At 43.1% G+C, this 17,500-nt stretch overlaps 1 protein-coding gene across 1 annotated transcript in view; it reads left to right on the forward strand.

Moving 5' to 3' along the window:
• Nucleotides 1-15,825, forward strand: part of LOC113803315 (ubiquitin carboxyl-terminal hydrolase 31) — a 228,115-nt gene extending 212,290 nt beyond the window's left edge. The window contains exons 4-15 of the mRNA XM_070115747.1: nucleotides 2,009-2,158; nucleotides 3,055-3,193; nucleotides 5,642-5,786; nucleotides 6,237-6,357; nucleotides 6,755-6,933; nucleotides 7,773-7,878; nucleotides 9,221-9,361; nucleotides 10,010-10,268; nucleotides 11,301-11,413; nucleotides 11,682-11,808; nucleotides 12,127-12,251; nucleotides 12,525-15,825. Of these exons, the coding sequence (XP_069971848.1) occupies nucleotides 2,009-2,158; nucleotides 3,055-3,193; nucleotides 5,642-5,786; nucleotides 6,237-6,357; nucleotides 6,755-6,933; nucleotides 7,773-7,878; nucleotides 9,221-9,361; nucleotides 10,010-10,268; nucleotides 11,301-11,413; nucleotides 11,682-11,808; nucleotides 12,127-12,251; nucleotides 12,525-14,429 (3,510 nt within the window). The 3' untranslated portion in view covers nucleotides 14,430-15,825. The remainder of the gene's footprint in view (nucleotides 1-2,008; nucleotides 2,159-3,054; nucleotides 3,194-5,641; nucleotides 5,787-6,236; nucleotides 6,358-6,754; nucleotides 6,934-7,772; nucleotides 7,879-9,220; nucleotides 9,362-10,009; nucleotides 10,269-11,300; nucleotides 11,414-11,681; nucleotides 11,809-12,126; nucleotides 12,252-12,524) is intronic.
• The last annotated feature ends 1,675 nt before the right edge of the window (nucleotides 15,826-17,500 follow it).

Consider the following 17,500-nt stretch of genomic DNA (forward strand, 5'->3'; position numbering starts at 1 on the left):
GGGAGAGGGAGAGGGAGAGGGAGAGGGAGGGAGGGAGGGAGGGAGGGAGGACAAGGTGGGGGGAGGGACGGGGAGAGAGGGAGGGAGGGAGGGAGGGAGGGAGGGAGGGAGGGAGGGAGCGAGCTAGCTGTCAGGGGGAGGGGTGGTTGTAGTTGGGCGTGGGAGGGAGGGAGGGAGGGAACGAGGGAGGGGTAGGAGTAGGGGTAGGGGTAGGGAGGGAAGGAGGGCGAGAGGGAGGGAGGGAGGGAAAAGAGGGAGGGAGGGAGGGGGTTGGAGTGGGAAGGAGGGTTGGAGTGGGAGAAGGAGTGGGAGGAGAATGGGAAAGGGAGGGAAAGGAAGAGGGATAGGAGGGGGAGGAGAGTGGAAGGGGAAGGAGGAGAGGGAGGAGAGTGGGATTGGGAAAAGGGTGAATGGGTAAGTGAATAAGTGACCATATTTTTTGTTATAAGTATATCTAATGAAATTTCAAACTTTGTGTTATTGTCACAGCACTGCATCCAAGCTCTATATATAAACCTTGACTGTATCATTATGCATTTTTGGTTATTGTTATCGCCGTCACAATCATCACCATTATCGCCTCCCCCATTAGCTCCTCCCCCCCCCCAGCACGCCCCTTTATACCCCCTCCCCACACTCCTCCCCTCACTGAGCTCTCCCTCCCCTCCCCGCCCCCTGTACTCGTTCTTAACCTGCACCCCAATTGAAATCTCCTCTCATCGCCTCCCCTCCCCCCTGGTAACCCATCTCCCCCCTCATCCTTCGTTGAGCTCTCCTCTCCCCCTCCTCCTTATAGCCGCTTCTCATCCCCTTCCCCTCATTAAGCTCTGCTCTCGTCGCCCTCCCCTCTTACCCTCTTCTCTTCTCACCCCTTCTCCTCATTGAAATCTTCTCTCCCTCTTCCCCTCCCCCTTTATACCCCATCTTACTCCCCCACCCTCATTGAGAGCTCTAATCATACCTCATAACCTGTTCTCACCCCCGCCCCTCCCCCTCATACCCCGTTCTCACCCCTCCCCTCCCTCCCAACTCATACCCCATTCTTACCCCTCCCCTCCCCGCTCAAACACCATTATCACCCCCATCCCCTCTTCACTCATACCGTCTCCCCACTCCTACCCCATCACCACTCATACCCCATTCTCCCCCCTCCCTTTCCCGCTCATACCCCATTCCCCCCTCTCCCCCTCCCTCTTATACCCCATTCTCACCCTATCCCCACTCATACCCCATTCTCACTCCTCTCCCTCCCCCCACTCATACTCCCATTCTCCCCCTCTCCCCTCTCACCCCATTCCCCCCACCCTCCCCTCTTATACCCCATTCTCACCCCCTCCCCACTCATACCCCATTCTCACCCCTCTCCCTCCCCCACTCATACCCCATTCTCACTCCTCTCCCTCCCCCACTCATACCCCATTCTCCCCCTCCCCCTCTCACCCCATTCCCCCCCACCCTCCCTCTTATACCCCATTCTCACCCCTCCCCACTCATACCCCATTCTCACCCCTCTCCCCTCCCCCCACTCATACCCCATTCCTCACTCCTCTCCCTCCCCCACTCATACCCCATTCTCACTCCTCTCCCTCCCCCCACTCATACCCCATTCTCACTCCTCTCCCTCCCCCACTCATACCCCATTCTCACCCCCTCTCCCTCCCCCACTCATACCCCATTCTCACTCCTCTCCCTCCCCCACTCATACACCATTCTCACCCCTCTCCCCTCCCCCCACTCATACCCCCATTCTCCCCCTCTCCCTCCCCCACTCATACCCCATTCTCCCCCCTCCCCCTCTCACTCCATCCCCCCACCCTCCCCTCTCATACCCCATTCTCACCCCTCTCCCTCCCCCCACTCATACCCCATTCTCACCCTCTCTCCTCCCCCACTCATACCCCACTCTCACCCCCGTTCTCACCCCTTCACCTCCCCCACTCATACCCCATTCTCACCCCCGTTCTCGCCCCCGTTCTCACCCCTCTCTCCTCCCCCCCTCTCGCCGCAGGCTCAATTCCGCTCCTCGCTGAAGTGTCCGCACTGCAACAAGGAGTCCAACACCTTCGACCCTTTCCTGTGCGTGTCCATCCCCATCCCGCAGAGGGAGGTGCAGGCCGTGTTCGCCACCGTCGTCTACCTCAACCAGCAGCCGAAGCAGGTGGGTGTGTTTTGGGGTTTTTAGGTAGGTGGGAGGGAGGGGGAAGGGGAAAGAGGGAGGGAGGGAATGGGGAGGGTGGGGTGGGGAGGGAGGGGGAAGGAGGGTGGGAGGGAGGGTGGGAGGGGTGAGGGTGGGTTGGGGGGAGGGGAGGGGGGACTTTTGTTGTTATTGTTATTGTTTTTTTGTATGATACTAGTGGTAATAAGAATTAAGATGATAATGTAAATGATAATGATTATTATTATTATTGTTAATTAGGGTTTTTGTTATTGATATTATTATTATTATTGTTATCATTATTATTATTATTGTTAATTTTGTTCTTACTATTTTATTATAATTAGTATTATTTTTGATATTGTTATTACTATTTTATAATTACTGCTGTTTCATTAATAACAGTATTAGCACTAGTGGTAGTACAAGTAGTGAGAGTAGTGTCAATTTATGATTATTAATAGCATTGTTACTGCTACTGTTTTTGTAATTTCTTAGATGATTTTTTATCTCTGTCTGTTCATAGTTTTTATTAATGGGGAAGGGTGTGAAGGCAATTTGTTTGTTGGTTATAGACAAGGGAAATGTGTTCTGTAAGGATTACTTATTTAGTTTTTTTTTCTCCATCAAATGAAAATTAATTTCTCTTTCTCTGCTTGACCTTTAAGAGAAAGAAGAAATTAATAGAAGTCTATTGAAGTGCAATAGAAAAAAAAAAGTAAAAAAAAAAAGAAGAAAAAAGACTAAAGATAATCCTTCCTCATTAGTTTCTTTTTTGACCCCTTGCACACATTCATAAAAAAAAAAAAAAAAAAAATTGACATCTCTTAACCGACTCGCAAACTGCAACCAGAACCTGAACCTGAACCTGAACCTCAACCTGACCCATTGCTCCGCAGGTCCAGCTAGGCGTGAGCATAGAAGCCAACGCAACGATTCGGGAACTGAGGAAACAGCTGTCGGAGGACTGCGGGATCTCGGCGGAGAGCCTCATCCTGACGGAGGTGGACGGCGAGGGGTTCCACAGGACGTTTGCCGGTGGGTTGCGGGCCGGGGAAGGGAGGGGAGGGAGGGTGGAGAGGGAAGGGGTTAGGGATGGGTTTGGAGGTTGTTAGGGGTTGTGGAGGGGGGAGGGATTGCGGGTGTTTGATTTTTCAGCCTGTGTGTGTGTGTGTGTCTGTCTCTCGGTCTCAGTCTCGCTCTCTCTCGCTCTCTCTCGCTCGCTCTCGCTCTCTCTCGCTCGCTCTCGCTCTCTCTCGCTCGCTCTCGCTCTCTCTCGCTCGCTCTCGCTCTCTCTCGCTCGCTCTCGCTCTCTCTCGCTCGCTCTCGCCGCTCTCTTCGCTCGCTCTCTCTCTCGCTCGCTCTCGCTCTCTCTCGCTCGCTCTCGCTCTCTCTCGCTCGCTCTCGCTCTCTCTCGCTCGCTCTCGCCTCGCTCGCTCGCTCTCGCCTCGCTCGCTCGCTCTCGCCTCGCTCGCTCGCTCTCGCCTCGCTCGCTCGCTCTCGCCTCGCTCTCTCGCTCTCGCCTCGCTCGCTCGCTCTCGCCTCGCTCGCTCGCTCTCGCCTCGCTCTCTCTCCTCTCTCTCCTCTCTCTCGCTCTCTCTCTCGCTCTCTCTCTCTCTCTCTCTCTCTCTCTCTCTCTCTCTCTCTCTCTCTCTCTCTCTCTCTCTCTTTCTTTCTCTTTCTCTTTCTCTTTCTCTCTCTCTCTTCTCTCTTCTCTCTTCTCTCTCTCTCTCTTTCTCTCTCTCTCTCTCTCTTTCTCTCTCTCTTCTCTCTCTCTCTCTCTCTCTCTCTCTCTCTCTCTCTCTCTCTCTCTCTCTCTCTCTCTCTCTCTCTCTTCTCTCTCTCTCTCTCTCTCTCTCTCTCTCTTCTCTCTCTCTCTCTCTCTCTCTCTCTCTCTCTCTCTCTCTCTCTCTCTCTCTCTCTCTCTCTCTCTCTCTCTCTCTCTCTCTCTCTCTCTCTCTCTTTCTCTCTCTCTCTCTCTCTCTCTCTCTCTCTCTCTCTTTCTCTCTTTCTCTCTTTTTCTCTCTTTTTCTCTCTTTCTCTCTCTTTCTCTCTCTTTCTCTCTCTTTCTCTCTCTCTCTCTGCCTCCCTCTCTCTCTCTCTCTCTCTCTCTCTCTCTCTCTCTCTCTCTCTCTCTCTCTCTCTCTCTCTCTCTCTCTCTCTCTCTCTCTGCCTCTCTCTCTCTCTCTCTCTCTCTCCCTCTCTCTCTCTCTCTCTCTCTCTCTCACTCTCTAGCTCTCTCTCTCCCTTTTTTTTTCATTTGCTAGGAATGGAGGACACTTGATAGCTACACACTCTGGATTATGAAGAGGATATGAGTGACCAAATGTGTTGAGGAGGATAAAAAGTTGAGAGAGATGGAAATGGTTGAGTATTACACTATAAATCATGAAATTTGTGTGTGTATTTGTATGTGTGTGGGCATGTTTATTTTACAATTGTCCACAGAACCGAGCAGTATAGGAAGATGAAAGCTGATCGATAGAGGTATTGAAATTGATTGAATGAGCAAGTTCTGATAAAACAAGAAAAAAATGAAAACCTGTATTAGATGTTACCCCGTCTAGTGAGGCCAAGAGGGAAATCGAAGTAAGAAATTGACTTATCAAGAAATAAGTGGTTCTGGTTATATCTGCTTTGTTTGAGAGTACGCTAGCAATTCAACCATCACAACCGGTCTTTTCTTTTTGTTTATTTTGAGATATTGTGCTAGGTCTGTTTGTCTTTTTATGCAGAAACATGATCTGTCTGAAAGGTTTCAAACTGTAGATATGCTAATGGTATTATATTACAGACCAGAAATCTCTTGATTTTTGAAAGATATGTTGATATATCATCTGGTAAAGTACACAAGATTATGAAGGTTTTTTAAAGGAGGAAGAGTCGGATTCATGTCTTATAGGCCAGTTTTGTCATGTTATGTTTCTTTTCATATAATTCATGTGTTGTGTATTTATTGTTAAATACATTTAGATTTTTGGCATTTGAAATTTTAATTTTGTGTATATCTAGTGTGATTTTCTTTTATTGCATCCACAACAAAATTAATCACATGCTGCCGGGGGTGGTATGTGCGTACATGCCATACCCACTGTGTGCTTAAGTTATTAATTGTTTTACATATATATGGCTCCACATGTATTAAGTCACCAATGAGCCAATTACAAGAACTATCTGTCTCAGCTTTTTACTCTTTTCCTTGATTTTCGATAATATTTTCTGGGTATTTAGTACTGCTTTTAGAAATGTCAATAACATTTTAGTAATTATGATGTTTATAATGAAAATAGCATTATCAATATTGATAGGATTGGTAAAAAAACAAGGGTTTTATGCAAACTCAGTGTAAGGTGATATCAGGTGACTCCTTTGTGGCAAAGCACAGGCAGAGCCATCTATATGCAGAGAAATTATTAAAGCAATACTAAAGGCATAGCTATAAACAATAAATGAATAGGTAAATGACCTGTTTCTCTCCTCCCACAGATGACACATCAGTGAACGTCATCAGTGAGACAGACCCAGTGTATGCCATCGAGTTGCCCCCCCACAAACCCCCCTCCCAGGACAGCGGTGCCTTTATCCTCGTCACTTGGGTCAATGTGGTACTTGCCGAGCCAGACAACATTAGGTAAGAAATAGGAGGGATATGTGAGGGTTTTGGGGTCTTGTTTTTTGTCTTAGTTTCTTTATATATATATATTTAATTGATTGAGTTATGTAATGATATACCTACTTTGTTTCTTATTAATTATTTACTTACCTTCTTACTATTTGGGAGGTGTGTGGGCTTTGCTGAGAGAGTAGGTCCTACAGATAAAAGGAAAAGGGTGTTTCTTGTAGCCAGTCTGTAGTTGATTGGTTGACTGATTGATATTGTTTTGATGGAAATTGTTGTCTGTATGATAAACAAGAAACTAACTTTCATGGAGTTTCCATACATTTTCTGCTGGCTAAATTGAGCCCCTGCCTCAGACGTATGTATACTTATTAGCAAACTAAGCGTCAGAAGTCAGACCTATACTAAATAAAGGTAAGAATGACAATGATAATAGAATAACAATACTTTCTTCTCTTCCAGATTTGGTGGTGTTTATCAGAGTCAGGTGGTGAGAGATGTCAGTTACGTAGACCTACAAAAGCTACTGCTCAAAGAGATGACCAACATGGTCACCAACGAAACTCTGACTTCAGAACAAGAGGTGAGGGGCATTGAGATCTTAGCTGGAGTTTTGCTTATATATATTGTTTAATAATAATTCTTCACTGTCCCTCAGCAGTAGAGAAAGTTTGAAGAAAGATTTTGAATTTGGTGGTGAGGGAATGTGTCAGAGGATTATATGAAATGCATTCATTTTTCCCCTTATTTGTCCTGTATTTTCAACTCTTAGAGAGAATCTAGTTTGTTTTAGAGAATGATATTGTCTTTCTTCTTGCACTTTTTTCCATTTGCCTCATTTTTGCCCTTAATTACTACTCCTTTTCCTCTAACTCATACTTCCTCCTCACTCCCACTTCACCCCTTCCTTTGTTTTCCCTAAAACATTCCATTTGCCTTCTTCAGTTTTCACATCAAATTATGTTTTTTTCCCCCAACAGAGTGGACTATTCCTAATCGGTGTCGATGACGGAGGAAGTTGTGTGGTCTGCCTGGACCCGGCTCTTGACGTGCCACTGTTCCATGAGAGTGTGGAGCAGGCGTTGGCACTCTGTGAACCTTCAGCAGGCCCTCCGCATGTGAAGCTTATCCTACAGTGGACGTCTGAAACCAAAGAAAAGTAAGGAAGGGGCGGGTGGTTAGAAGAGAGAACGTGGGAGGAGATGAGAGTGGGAGATGGGGAGATAGGGTATAATGGGAGGTGAAGGAGAGAGGAAAATTGTTAGGGATATAGGAAGTGATGGAGGAAGGAAAGGAGAGAGGATAGGATATCTGAAAAGAATTTTAGTATATAAGAATAGATTTGGGAGGATTTCCCCCAATTTCATTACCAATGCTTCTTAGATTTGTTTATTTATATCTTTTAAGGGAAATGGGTCAACAAATGACAAGGATATAGTTAAAGATCCTGAAGATTAAAGATTTTCTTTATAAGGTGTGACGATGATTTACTCCATAGTGTACTCCTAGTATTGATACTTCCTTCCATTTGATGAAGGCATATTAGTTCCCCTTACTTTTGGAGTTGCTAGCTTTGATTTCACTCCATTGTTGGTAAGATATCCCTTTCTTCATGGTTAAATGCTTATAGGAAGATGATCAGTGCAGATGGGGATTCCCAGAATGTTTTAGTGTAATGGTTACTGTTAAGATGATGATACTCAGTTTTGTCACTGTTGATATTTATTATTGCTAATATTATGAAATTGTTTTAGTGTATTTTAGTGACTTTGCTCTCTGTTATTGGCTTACTCCACAGGTCTCTCAGGTTCGGTAAAAATCTTTGTAGGCCACAGAAACAAAGCAAAATGAAAACAGCTCAAGCTTTTCATGTGTTAAATTAGGCGTTGCACTTTGAGAATTCAGTAAAATAGGACTCTGTTATCACGTTCTCATTTGTGTGCTGATAGATAAAACACAAATTCAGGAACAGGGAACTCAATCTTTCTTTTTACACAGGTACATTATTGACGATGTAGACCACATGGATGTGCACGCGAGTGTGAAGGACCTCAAGGAGAACCCTCAGCAATGTGCATCTGTGTCTTTACACCAATGTTTACAGGTGGGAATTACATAAAGGGCCGTCCCATTGGTGCTGGGATGGCATTTATACATGCCATGCTGGCTGTAATTTTAGCTTATGAACTTTGTTTACACATTCGCTGTTCCACATTTATAATCACCAAGGAGTTCGTCACCAGGCCTACATAATCTCAGCTGTTTACCTCATTTTATAGAGAAACATTTTTATTTTTATAGGTATATTTTTCCTAATAAATGTGATGACACAAATAATGTCAATAATAATGATAGCAATGATAATACCCCTCTCACAATGGGTGTGCCAAACCACGTGCTGGGTTGTGAGCACAGCCAGCTCGGGAAACATGTACAGAAAAAGAAAATCAAGGTGTATAGTAAAAGCCATCTATGTCAAATTTGATAAAACAAAATTGCATTGGGTAGTGGTGGTCTGTTGGAATGGTGGTGGGAATGTTAGTTATTTTCTATTATTATTATGTTTTTCATTATTATTTTTTATTTATTTTTTATTATTGTGGTAATATATTTTTTGTTGTTATTAACCCATTGGATCCGGATGCTTGACTGCCATTATGTGGCTCAAAAATATGGGCATTAGGCTTCATTGAGCCTAATGGGTGTGTGGCCAGTAGACCAGGCACACACCAGCACTTGGTGCGGTGACAAGACTCCATGCTTCCCCATTGCAGTGTAATTTTATTTTTTCTGCATTAGTGTTTTTAGTGCTTTTGCCATTTTCCAGTATCTATATTTGTTATTAGATTTGCTTTATCCAGATGTTAATAAATTGCACAGACTCCATATCATCCCTCTAGGTAGTCCATAATAACATTGTTATTAAGTAATAATAACAATGAGTAACACTTTGTTATTTGTGTAATTTTTACAAATTATCATTTAAATTTCTGTAATATAATCTGAGCATGGAAATAACATGCTACCTAGAGCTAGTGCTTGTATTTCTATGGAAATAATGTAAAAGCCCTTTCCTAAATGCCCACTGAGTCTAATCACCCCTCCAAGAGCTTATTCTTGTCACCGTGGCCTTCCACCAAAATTTTCATGATGGCAGGTTCCTGTCACATTGTCTCTTAGCCAGATTTTCCCATGGGTGCATGTTCATGTCACTTACCCCTCAAGCCAGATTTTTTCACGATGTGACAGTCACACCATCCGGATCGAAGGGTTTAATATCACCAGACATATAACTAGTATACCAGTAGTATGGTAGACTGTCAGCTTTCTTTTTAAGGTAAAACAATTATGGCCTTGTAATTGTAATTATTGTTATGATTATCATTACTATCATTATCATTATGACTAAGGGCCTCCATTTTAATGTGTATCTGTTTGTTTGGCAGCTTCACACGTCGGCAGAAAAGCTTGGCTGTGGCGACGCATGGCACTGCCCAACTTGTAACCGCAAGCAGCAGGTGGTGAAGAGACTCATGCTTTGGTCGGCCCCACAGATCCTTGTGATACACCTCAAGCGCTTTAGACAGGTGAGCTTGTGTTCTTTTGTGTATTTCATCCTTGTCTTCTTTCTACTCCTCTTATTCATGTTCTCTCCTCATTTTCCTTTTCTACTTTTTCTTCCATTTCTCTTTCTTGACCTCTAATTCTGCCTCAGGATGATGATCTGTCTCTTACTCCTCCTCCTCTTCCTCTTCCTCTTCCTCTTCCTCTTCCTCTTCCTCTTCCTCTTCCTCCTCCTCCTCCTCCTCCTCCTCCTCCTCCTCCTCCTCCTCCTCCTCCTCCTCCTCCTCCTCCTCTCCCTCCTCCTCCCCCTCCTCCCCCCCCCCCCCCCTCCTCCTCCTCCCCCCCCTCCCCCTCCTCCTCCTCCCCCTCCCCCCGCCTCCTCCTCCTCCTCCTTCTCCTCCCCCTCTTCCTCCTCCTCCTCCTCCCCCCCCCTCCTCCTCCTCCTCCCCCCCCCCCTCCCCCCCCTCCTCCTCCTCCTCCTCCTCCTCCTCCTCCTCCTCCTCCTCCTCCTCCTCCTCCTCCTCCTCCTCCTCCTCCTCCTCCTCCTCCTCCTCCTCCTCCTACTTGATGATGTGATGATTACTGTCAAAAATTATTATTGTAGGTATTTTATTTGATCAATCAAGATTGCATAGACAGAAGATTGGCATGTCTTTTCCTTATTCTTCCAGGGAACCTTACAGAGCAATTCCTCCAAGCTGTCAACGACCGTCAAGTTCCCCCTGACGGGCTTTGACATCTCGGAACACGTGGCCAGCCGGATGACCGGCAATAACACACAGAACAACGTAGATTCGGGCGTGCTAGGGGGTGTGTGGTCACCCTGGAAGCGGCCGAAGCGATACGTCCCCCACAATGAGGAGAATGTTTATGACCTCTATGCAGTATGCAACCACCATGGCAAGGACATGCAAGGCGGACACTATACAGGTGGGTTCACGAAAGTTCTGAAAGGGGAGGGAATGGAGGCAGGGGATAAGGGAAATGTGGAGAAGGTGAGGGAAAGGTGTAGGAAATAGATGAGGTTGCAGGATGGAGCGGGAGAGAGGGCAAGGAGGACCAGCAGGATGGAGCAGGAGAGAGGGCAAGGAGGACCAGCAGGAGAGAGAAATAGAGAGAGCAAGAAGTAGAGGGTAATAATATGTTTCCATTTTTCTTGGCAAAAGAAATACAAGGTCATTGAGGATTTGTATTTGCTGAGGGTCTTGTCAGTCATCATTTTGGGCTTTCAGTTAATTTAAAACTATAATACAACTTAATGCATACTGGAAGTTGAGTGCTCATAAAGTTAACCAGAGTGTGGTAATATGAAAGCTCAGAGTAATTATTGATTATATGCTTGCACAGAGGTTCAAAGACTAATGATTATATATTAAAGTGACTAAGTTGTATAATTATGTAGTTATATTAACTCTGGGAGGGCACGATTCAGGAGGAAAATTTTAGGAGTTTTGAAAATGATATCTTAATGATTCTGTGAAGAACAGTGGAAAACAAAAATATCCATTTGATAACTTTTATGTTAATGATGATTTTCAGTTAGGAGGGAATTGATCAAAAAAAGGTTGAAGGTGAGAGGGCTACAGATGTGGCAAAAACCAAACATTAAATGGGATATGACTTTGAAAAGATTAAGAACCCTTGCATGTTGCTATTTAAAAACATCCAGATATGTGTAAAAATTGGACAAATTAGGGTGTAGATAAAAATTATATTGTTGTGATGTTTTTATAGAGTATAATAGAGTGTTGCTTGTGCATGCATACAATAAAGATTTATCATTCAGGAGACAAGTTACGTATGAAGAGAAATTCAAGGTAAAATTACATTGCATATCATAGGACGGCAATATATTGATTAAAATATTTATTATTATCCAAACCTTCATTGTTTCTGTCATCATTGTCATCATCACCATCATCATCCATATTTCAATCATCATCTGTAATTCTCCAATTGCAGCCGTGTGCAAGAACAGTGCGGACGACAAATGGTATAATTTTGATGATAGTAAAGTGGAAGTTACAGCGGAGGAGAATGTGGTCACCCCAGACGCGTACATTCTTTTCTACCAGGTATGAAGCTCAAAGCAACCTTGATCCTCCTTCTGTTTAATAGCAATTAATAATGTCATCCCTCTCGATAATCACCTCATGCAGTAAAAACAGCCTTAACAGACAGACCAGGATTAAAGAGTTAATCCTTTCTTTTTTGAATCACCTCTCCTTTTTATATATACAGCATATAATAAACTGATCGCCTCGCATAATCCCCTTCATATAACTAATTCATAAAGTTGCCAAACCCCCCTAAAATGACGCATGACGTTCCTACTTACCCCAGCGCCGGAGTGAGTCGGGCCACATCAACAACAGCTGTAGTGAAGGCGGGACCGAGCACTGGGCTTACCGCATCCCTCTGTCTCACCTGCCGTCCACTCTAATTCCTCAGTCCTTCAGTGAAAAGAAGGGTAGGTCCTTTTGTTGTGTCTGTCTTTGTTTCTCTATGCTTGTTGATCTCTTGTGTGGAGATTGCTAATGTCTTGCTTGCACAGGTGATGTAGAGAATCTTTCTTAATATGTGCTTTTGTGTAAAGTGATTTTTTGGGGGAGAGTATTGTTTATTTACCGTTATTGAACCTCATTTCAAATTTGATTGTGCTTGAACATTAATAGATACCAATTTATATTCTAGAAAGCTTCATCACTGTTCAGCCCTATGTTGTAATGTGCCAAACATCTTGCTTATGTGTGTCGAGCAGCCTATTTCACAGGGTGTTTCTTTCCAGCTCCGCCACCATTTGAGAGAGGACGGTCATATGGAACTCTGCCAGTGAATGCCAGGACACAGAGACAGTCGTCAACAGAGCGTGATCATGCGTCAGACACGGAGGCACCATTGGCTTCGCATGAGGTTAGTGCTTGTGTTGGGTCATCCTAATGGGTTCCTCTGGCTTTATGTTGTTTTGCATATCTGTTGGATGATTTTAAATGGGGGAAAAAGTTTGGAAAGGAATTATTGATATTATTTACTGTTGTGCTTTATGGCTATGATCACAGTTGATAAGTACCTGTGTCTTGTTTTGATATGATCACTTTTATTAAAGTAATTCCAGCAGTTATCTGAATGATACTGTATGCCAAAGAGAGTTGGATTTGAAGGTTTATGTGGATTCTCTTGTTACAGGAATCTCCCATTCTGAAGAGAAGGTCAACCAACACCTTGCATGAGGACGAAGACTCTCCCAGTGATGAAGCACCTAAGTCCAACTTGAAGATTGAGACCATAAAGGTGGAAGTTCTACCAACACAGAATGGAGATGTCAATATGGAGTGTGAGAACAGCATCTCCAGTGCCCCTGACAGTGATCAGGAGATGTCAGATGTCCAGAGGAATTCTCCAGGAAAGACGGTCCTGATTTCACGTTGCCAGGCGCTGCGGGACCAGGATCTGGAGGACTCTGTTGATGCATCAAAACCAGAACCTCCTGTGATGAATGGGCATGCTGAGCCAGAGGTTGCAGACAAGGCTACCCAGAAGTACGAGGATTCTCCCTTACCTTCCCCTGATAAGAGTGAGGACGACCCTAACCAAGAGGAGCAGACGCCGGAGGTCCGAATCCACCCTGCCACTCCAGAGGTGCTTGCGGCTCACCAGGGCCACACTGCTCAGATGCAACCTAAACGAAGCGTCATTACCCTCACCCTCCGCCCAAGGAATCCCAGTGAGTCGTCCAGTGGTGGGACCCCTGAGCCACGCATCAGGGTTGTGTCCCGGACGCCCAGCATGGTTAGTTCTTGCAGTACGTCCAGCAATGCGAGTGGTCCTATAGTCAATGGCGTGGATTACAGTCACTTGAATGGAAGTGTAGAAGAACCAAACAGAGACAAAATCTACAGTGAAAGCAGCAATGTAACACCAGAGGTCAGAATTACTCCCATTCCCAAGAATTTTGAGGCTCCCACATCTTTGCATCCCACCAGAATGTCTACAAGAAGCACAAACACCAACAAAACCCCCAGCTTTGTGGTGATCAACACCCCTACAGCCAGCCCGAGAGCACCCAGGCCTAAGACCCCAGTCAGCAATGGCATCAGCACGTCCCCGAGGCCGCCCTTCGCACCCAAATATCCATCCAAACCAAGAGAGCCTCCCAGTGACTCTTACAAGAATCAGCGACCGAGTGCGAGCCGGAAAGAGAATGGGGTATTGTCAAGACAGGCCATTGTTAGTGGGAGAAACAGCAATGCTGTGCCCTCTGTAAGCTACTGCGGTCCAGTTAAAAACAACCTGAATGGCATGAGCACCAAACACAGTCGGTATGATCGAGTGGAATCTAAATTTAACCGAGAGGGGAAGAGTGAAAGAGGCGAATATATGAACAAGAGAGAGGACAGGTATGACAGGGAGCACAGCATGGACCGAGACAATAGGTCAGACAGAGACCACAAGTTCGAGAGATGTTCACTGAAGGCAGAGAGAGATGGAAAGTATGACAGGGAATCAAGATTTGAGAGAGAATTGAAGTATAAGAGAGACAGTCGGTATGAAAATGACCATAGCATAGACAGGGACCTTCCATATGAAAAAGAGATCAGATATGACAGGGATTTCAAATGTGATAGGGACAGTAGATATGACAGAGATTGCATATATGACAGAGATATCAGATGTGACAGGGACTACAAGTATGAGCGTGAAAGCAAGTGTGACAGGGACTTCCTCTATGACAGAGATGCTCACTGCGACAGGGAATACAAATACAGTAGGGACACAAAGTGCACCCGTGATTTTAGCTATGACAGGGATCTTCTTTATGAGAGAGACTCCAAATTTGACCGGGACTACAGGTATGACAGGGGAGACCCCTCCTGTGACCGAGACTACAAGTATGAGGATTCAAGGTATGACCGAGACTACAAGTATGAGAGGGAAGAGAGTAAGTGCATCCAAGACTTCAAGTATGACAGAGGAGAGATGAATGGGAGGAGGAGCATATGTAAGACTCCTGAGCATTGCATCTCTCAGGACTACCCTAAGGGGCTAACCAACACTGCCAACCCCCCGGTGATTACCGAGTCCAGCGTATGATAGCGCCTGAAGTGCTGTATGCACTTCTTACCAGAGTCATTTACTTTTTAGTAAATTGTCGTCTTTTTTTTTCTCTCTCTTTTTTTCCTTTTTTTATATAATTATTACATAAGACCAAAGGTTTTATGAACCAAGTGTGATATAATTTATTTACAATTTCCACAGTGATACTTAGAGAAGGACACCTGTCACTCTCCCTTTGTGGTTTAGCTGGGTGACATGCAGCTTCTATTGCTTGTGAAGAAAGCCTGCAGAATATTTTTCCTTCCTGGAAATCTTTATACTGTATATGTTTATTATCTTTTATGCAAGTCTTTTAGCATTTAAAGATATTCAGGTTGAATACACATTTTATGATGCACATAAGCTTTTTCACATGCACATGCTGTTTATACATTCCATATTTGACAGATTTCGTACATATAGAAAATATGTAAATAATTTTTACTGAGAAATGTTTATTAGATTTTTTATAAGATGTGCCTATGATATATTTTTTTCATTTTGTTTTGTTTTTTAGTAAATTTGTTTTAGTTTATAGAGAATTTTTTAAGTTATTCAGATTTTACAAGATATGACTGTGGACTTTTAACCTGTATAAAAAGGCATCACTGGCAGCTCAAACCCATTGAGTGTGTGTCTGTGCCAGTGACTGTATGTATTGTATAAAGAGGAACCAAGTCATGACAGAATTAGCATATTGGCGCTGGTTTCAAATTGTCAGATGTCAAAATATTTGGTTATACAAATATTGCTATATTACTGAAGAGAGAGAGATTGAGAGACCAAATAAATAATAAAAAAAAGACTTTTATCATTGTAAATGCATTATGAAATTGCACAAAATCTTTATTATAGAAAATTTTATTTCACTACATGTATTGACAATTAAATTCGTGTGTATGTGTGGGTGACTGCATTTGTTTTATGTGTATGTGTGTGAGTATGTGTTCATCCATGTTCATATCTAGTGTTTGTTCTGCCTCAATGTTTGGCATAAGCTGAGTGTTTGTGTGCAAGTTTCCTCCTCCTTTTTTTTCTTTTTATAAACGTAATGGATAAAAGCAAAACTTGTTCAGTTGCCGAATAGAAAAGAAAAACTTAAAGGATTTATATATAATGTACAGTCCAATCGTCTGAGTGTTTGGTGCATTGGTATATATTTACAAAAAAATGACAACAGTTCTTCGATATTAGGCTTTTCTTTTGATTCTGGCTGCTGTGCGCTTGAGATTATAATTGCAATGCATTATGGCTGCTAAGATATATGACTGATCGACTGAATCCCCCCGGAGGTAATTTCATTTTTTAACACGAAAAACATATCAGTTTTGTTATTTTATTGAAGGCACTTGATTTGTATATATTTGGTCAGAATAATAATACAGTTGCTAAATGACTTTGTTTCATTTTTGTATATAATATCCTCTTGTTTGTGTGTGTTACAGTTTTATGTATTTGGAGAATTGACTTTTTAGTTATGTTTTTGTCACTTTAGGTTCTGAGTAAGTTGTGGGAATTTATATCTTTATAAAAGTTTATTTTATTAAAGTGATTTGTAAATGAAAATGATAATAAATATGAGACTGTTTTCCTTTTTTTGTTATCTTGGTATTACACTTTGGAAAAACTGATAATTCTTGTGTAATTTTAAAATCTTATCTACAAAGGAACGTAGGGAAAAAGTTGGTAACTGAAAATGATGAATAAAACTAGAGAACAAAACACATACATATCACATATATTTAACTTAGTATTTAAGGCAAGATTGAAGAAAACAAATTAGAGACAATGGTAGAATATATTAGAATGAGTATCAATTGGTATAATAAAACAGATTCAAGAAAATTCCAAATCAATTGGGTCTATCTGCATATATTAGTATACACAACACATTCTTTCTCTCTCTCTCTCTTTAAACACATGCGCACACGCGAGCGTGAGCTCACACACACATTCTCTCTCTCTCTCTCTGTCAGGGTTTGGTTTCCCCGACTTTAGTGGGTATGGAGACACAGTTCTGTGTTCTTCTGTTCATTTGGTTGGGCCGCCTGGTAGCGTGGCACTGGCTGTGTCTTGTGCAAGGAGTAGGTGTGCTGAACGGAACGCGCCTGTGGACTTACTCGATGGCTTCACGATTGAGGAGTATGAACCGTTGGATTGCCTACCCTCTATATGCACTTTGAGGTACTGAGTTGCCAACACTCGCTTGAATCTAAATTTGAATATCCTTTTTATAATGCTTTCTTTGTCTTGTCCTTCCAAACGGTCTGTAATGTCTCTATTTGCTGTGATGATCCAGGGTAATGTAGGGATTGGTGTTTAACATGTTTCCATCTCTTCTCCTCCAAGGATAGACTTCCATAAGTCTACTTCTGTTTTCGGGATTGATGCTTCCTCCCATAGTACACAATTACTATAGTAATCTGGCAACCACGAGAATCTGAAGTTGTTACCATTTGAATTCTTGGTGATTTTTGTCGGGTGGAGATTATGAAGTAGCATTCTTGCAACTAACGACTTTCCTGCATTGCTAACTCCTTCTATTACAAATGCATGTATCTTGCTGTTTCTTCCATTGAATACATAGCAGAATCTGACAATGAATCTCCTGGTTTATGTTGTTCTTTTCAATGATATCTTTGAATTGTCGTTCTTGATGCCATTCGTTCCTGGTTAATTCTCTATCTTCTAGGTAGATATGTCTGTCTCTCCATATATGTCATACTTGAGATTGTATTCTCTTTTTGTAGCCATATATCAAAACAGTTCTTCATGATTGTGTTGTAATAAGGTCAATAGACTACAAATAGGTTTCTCTTCTCTTCTGGTGGTACAATGTTCTTGATCTGTCCTGGAGCTAAAGGTCTGTATTTATCAAACAGTTTCATACAATTATCATACTGTACATCATAATTTCTTACCTTTGTTCTTTCCACCTTTCTCTGTTCTCTCTTGGCTGCTAAGTCCTGTGAACAATATGTTAGTCCATCTCTTACGTTAACATTCTCTCGTAGGTTGACATGTTGGTATTCTTGTAGGAATTCTACTATTGTTTGAATTCCACCGTT

Source organism: Penaeus vannamei, chromosome 38 (genome assembly GCF_042767895.1).
Source record: "Penaeus vannamei isolate JL-2024 chromosome 38, ASM4276789v1, whole genome shotgun sequence".
In the NCBI taxonomy this organism is placed as follows: domain Eukaryota; kingdom Metazoa; phylum Arthropoda; class Malacostraca; order Decapoda; family Penaeidae; genus Penaeus; species Penaeus vannamei.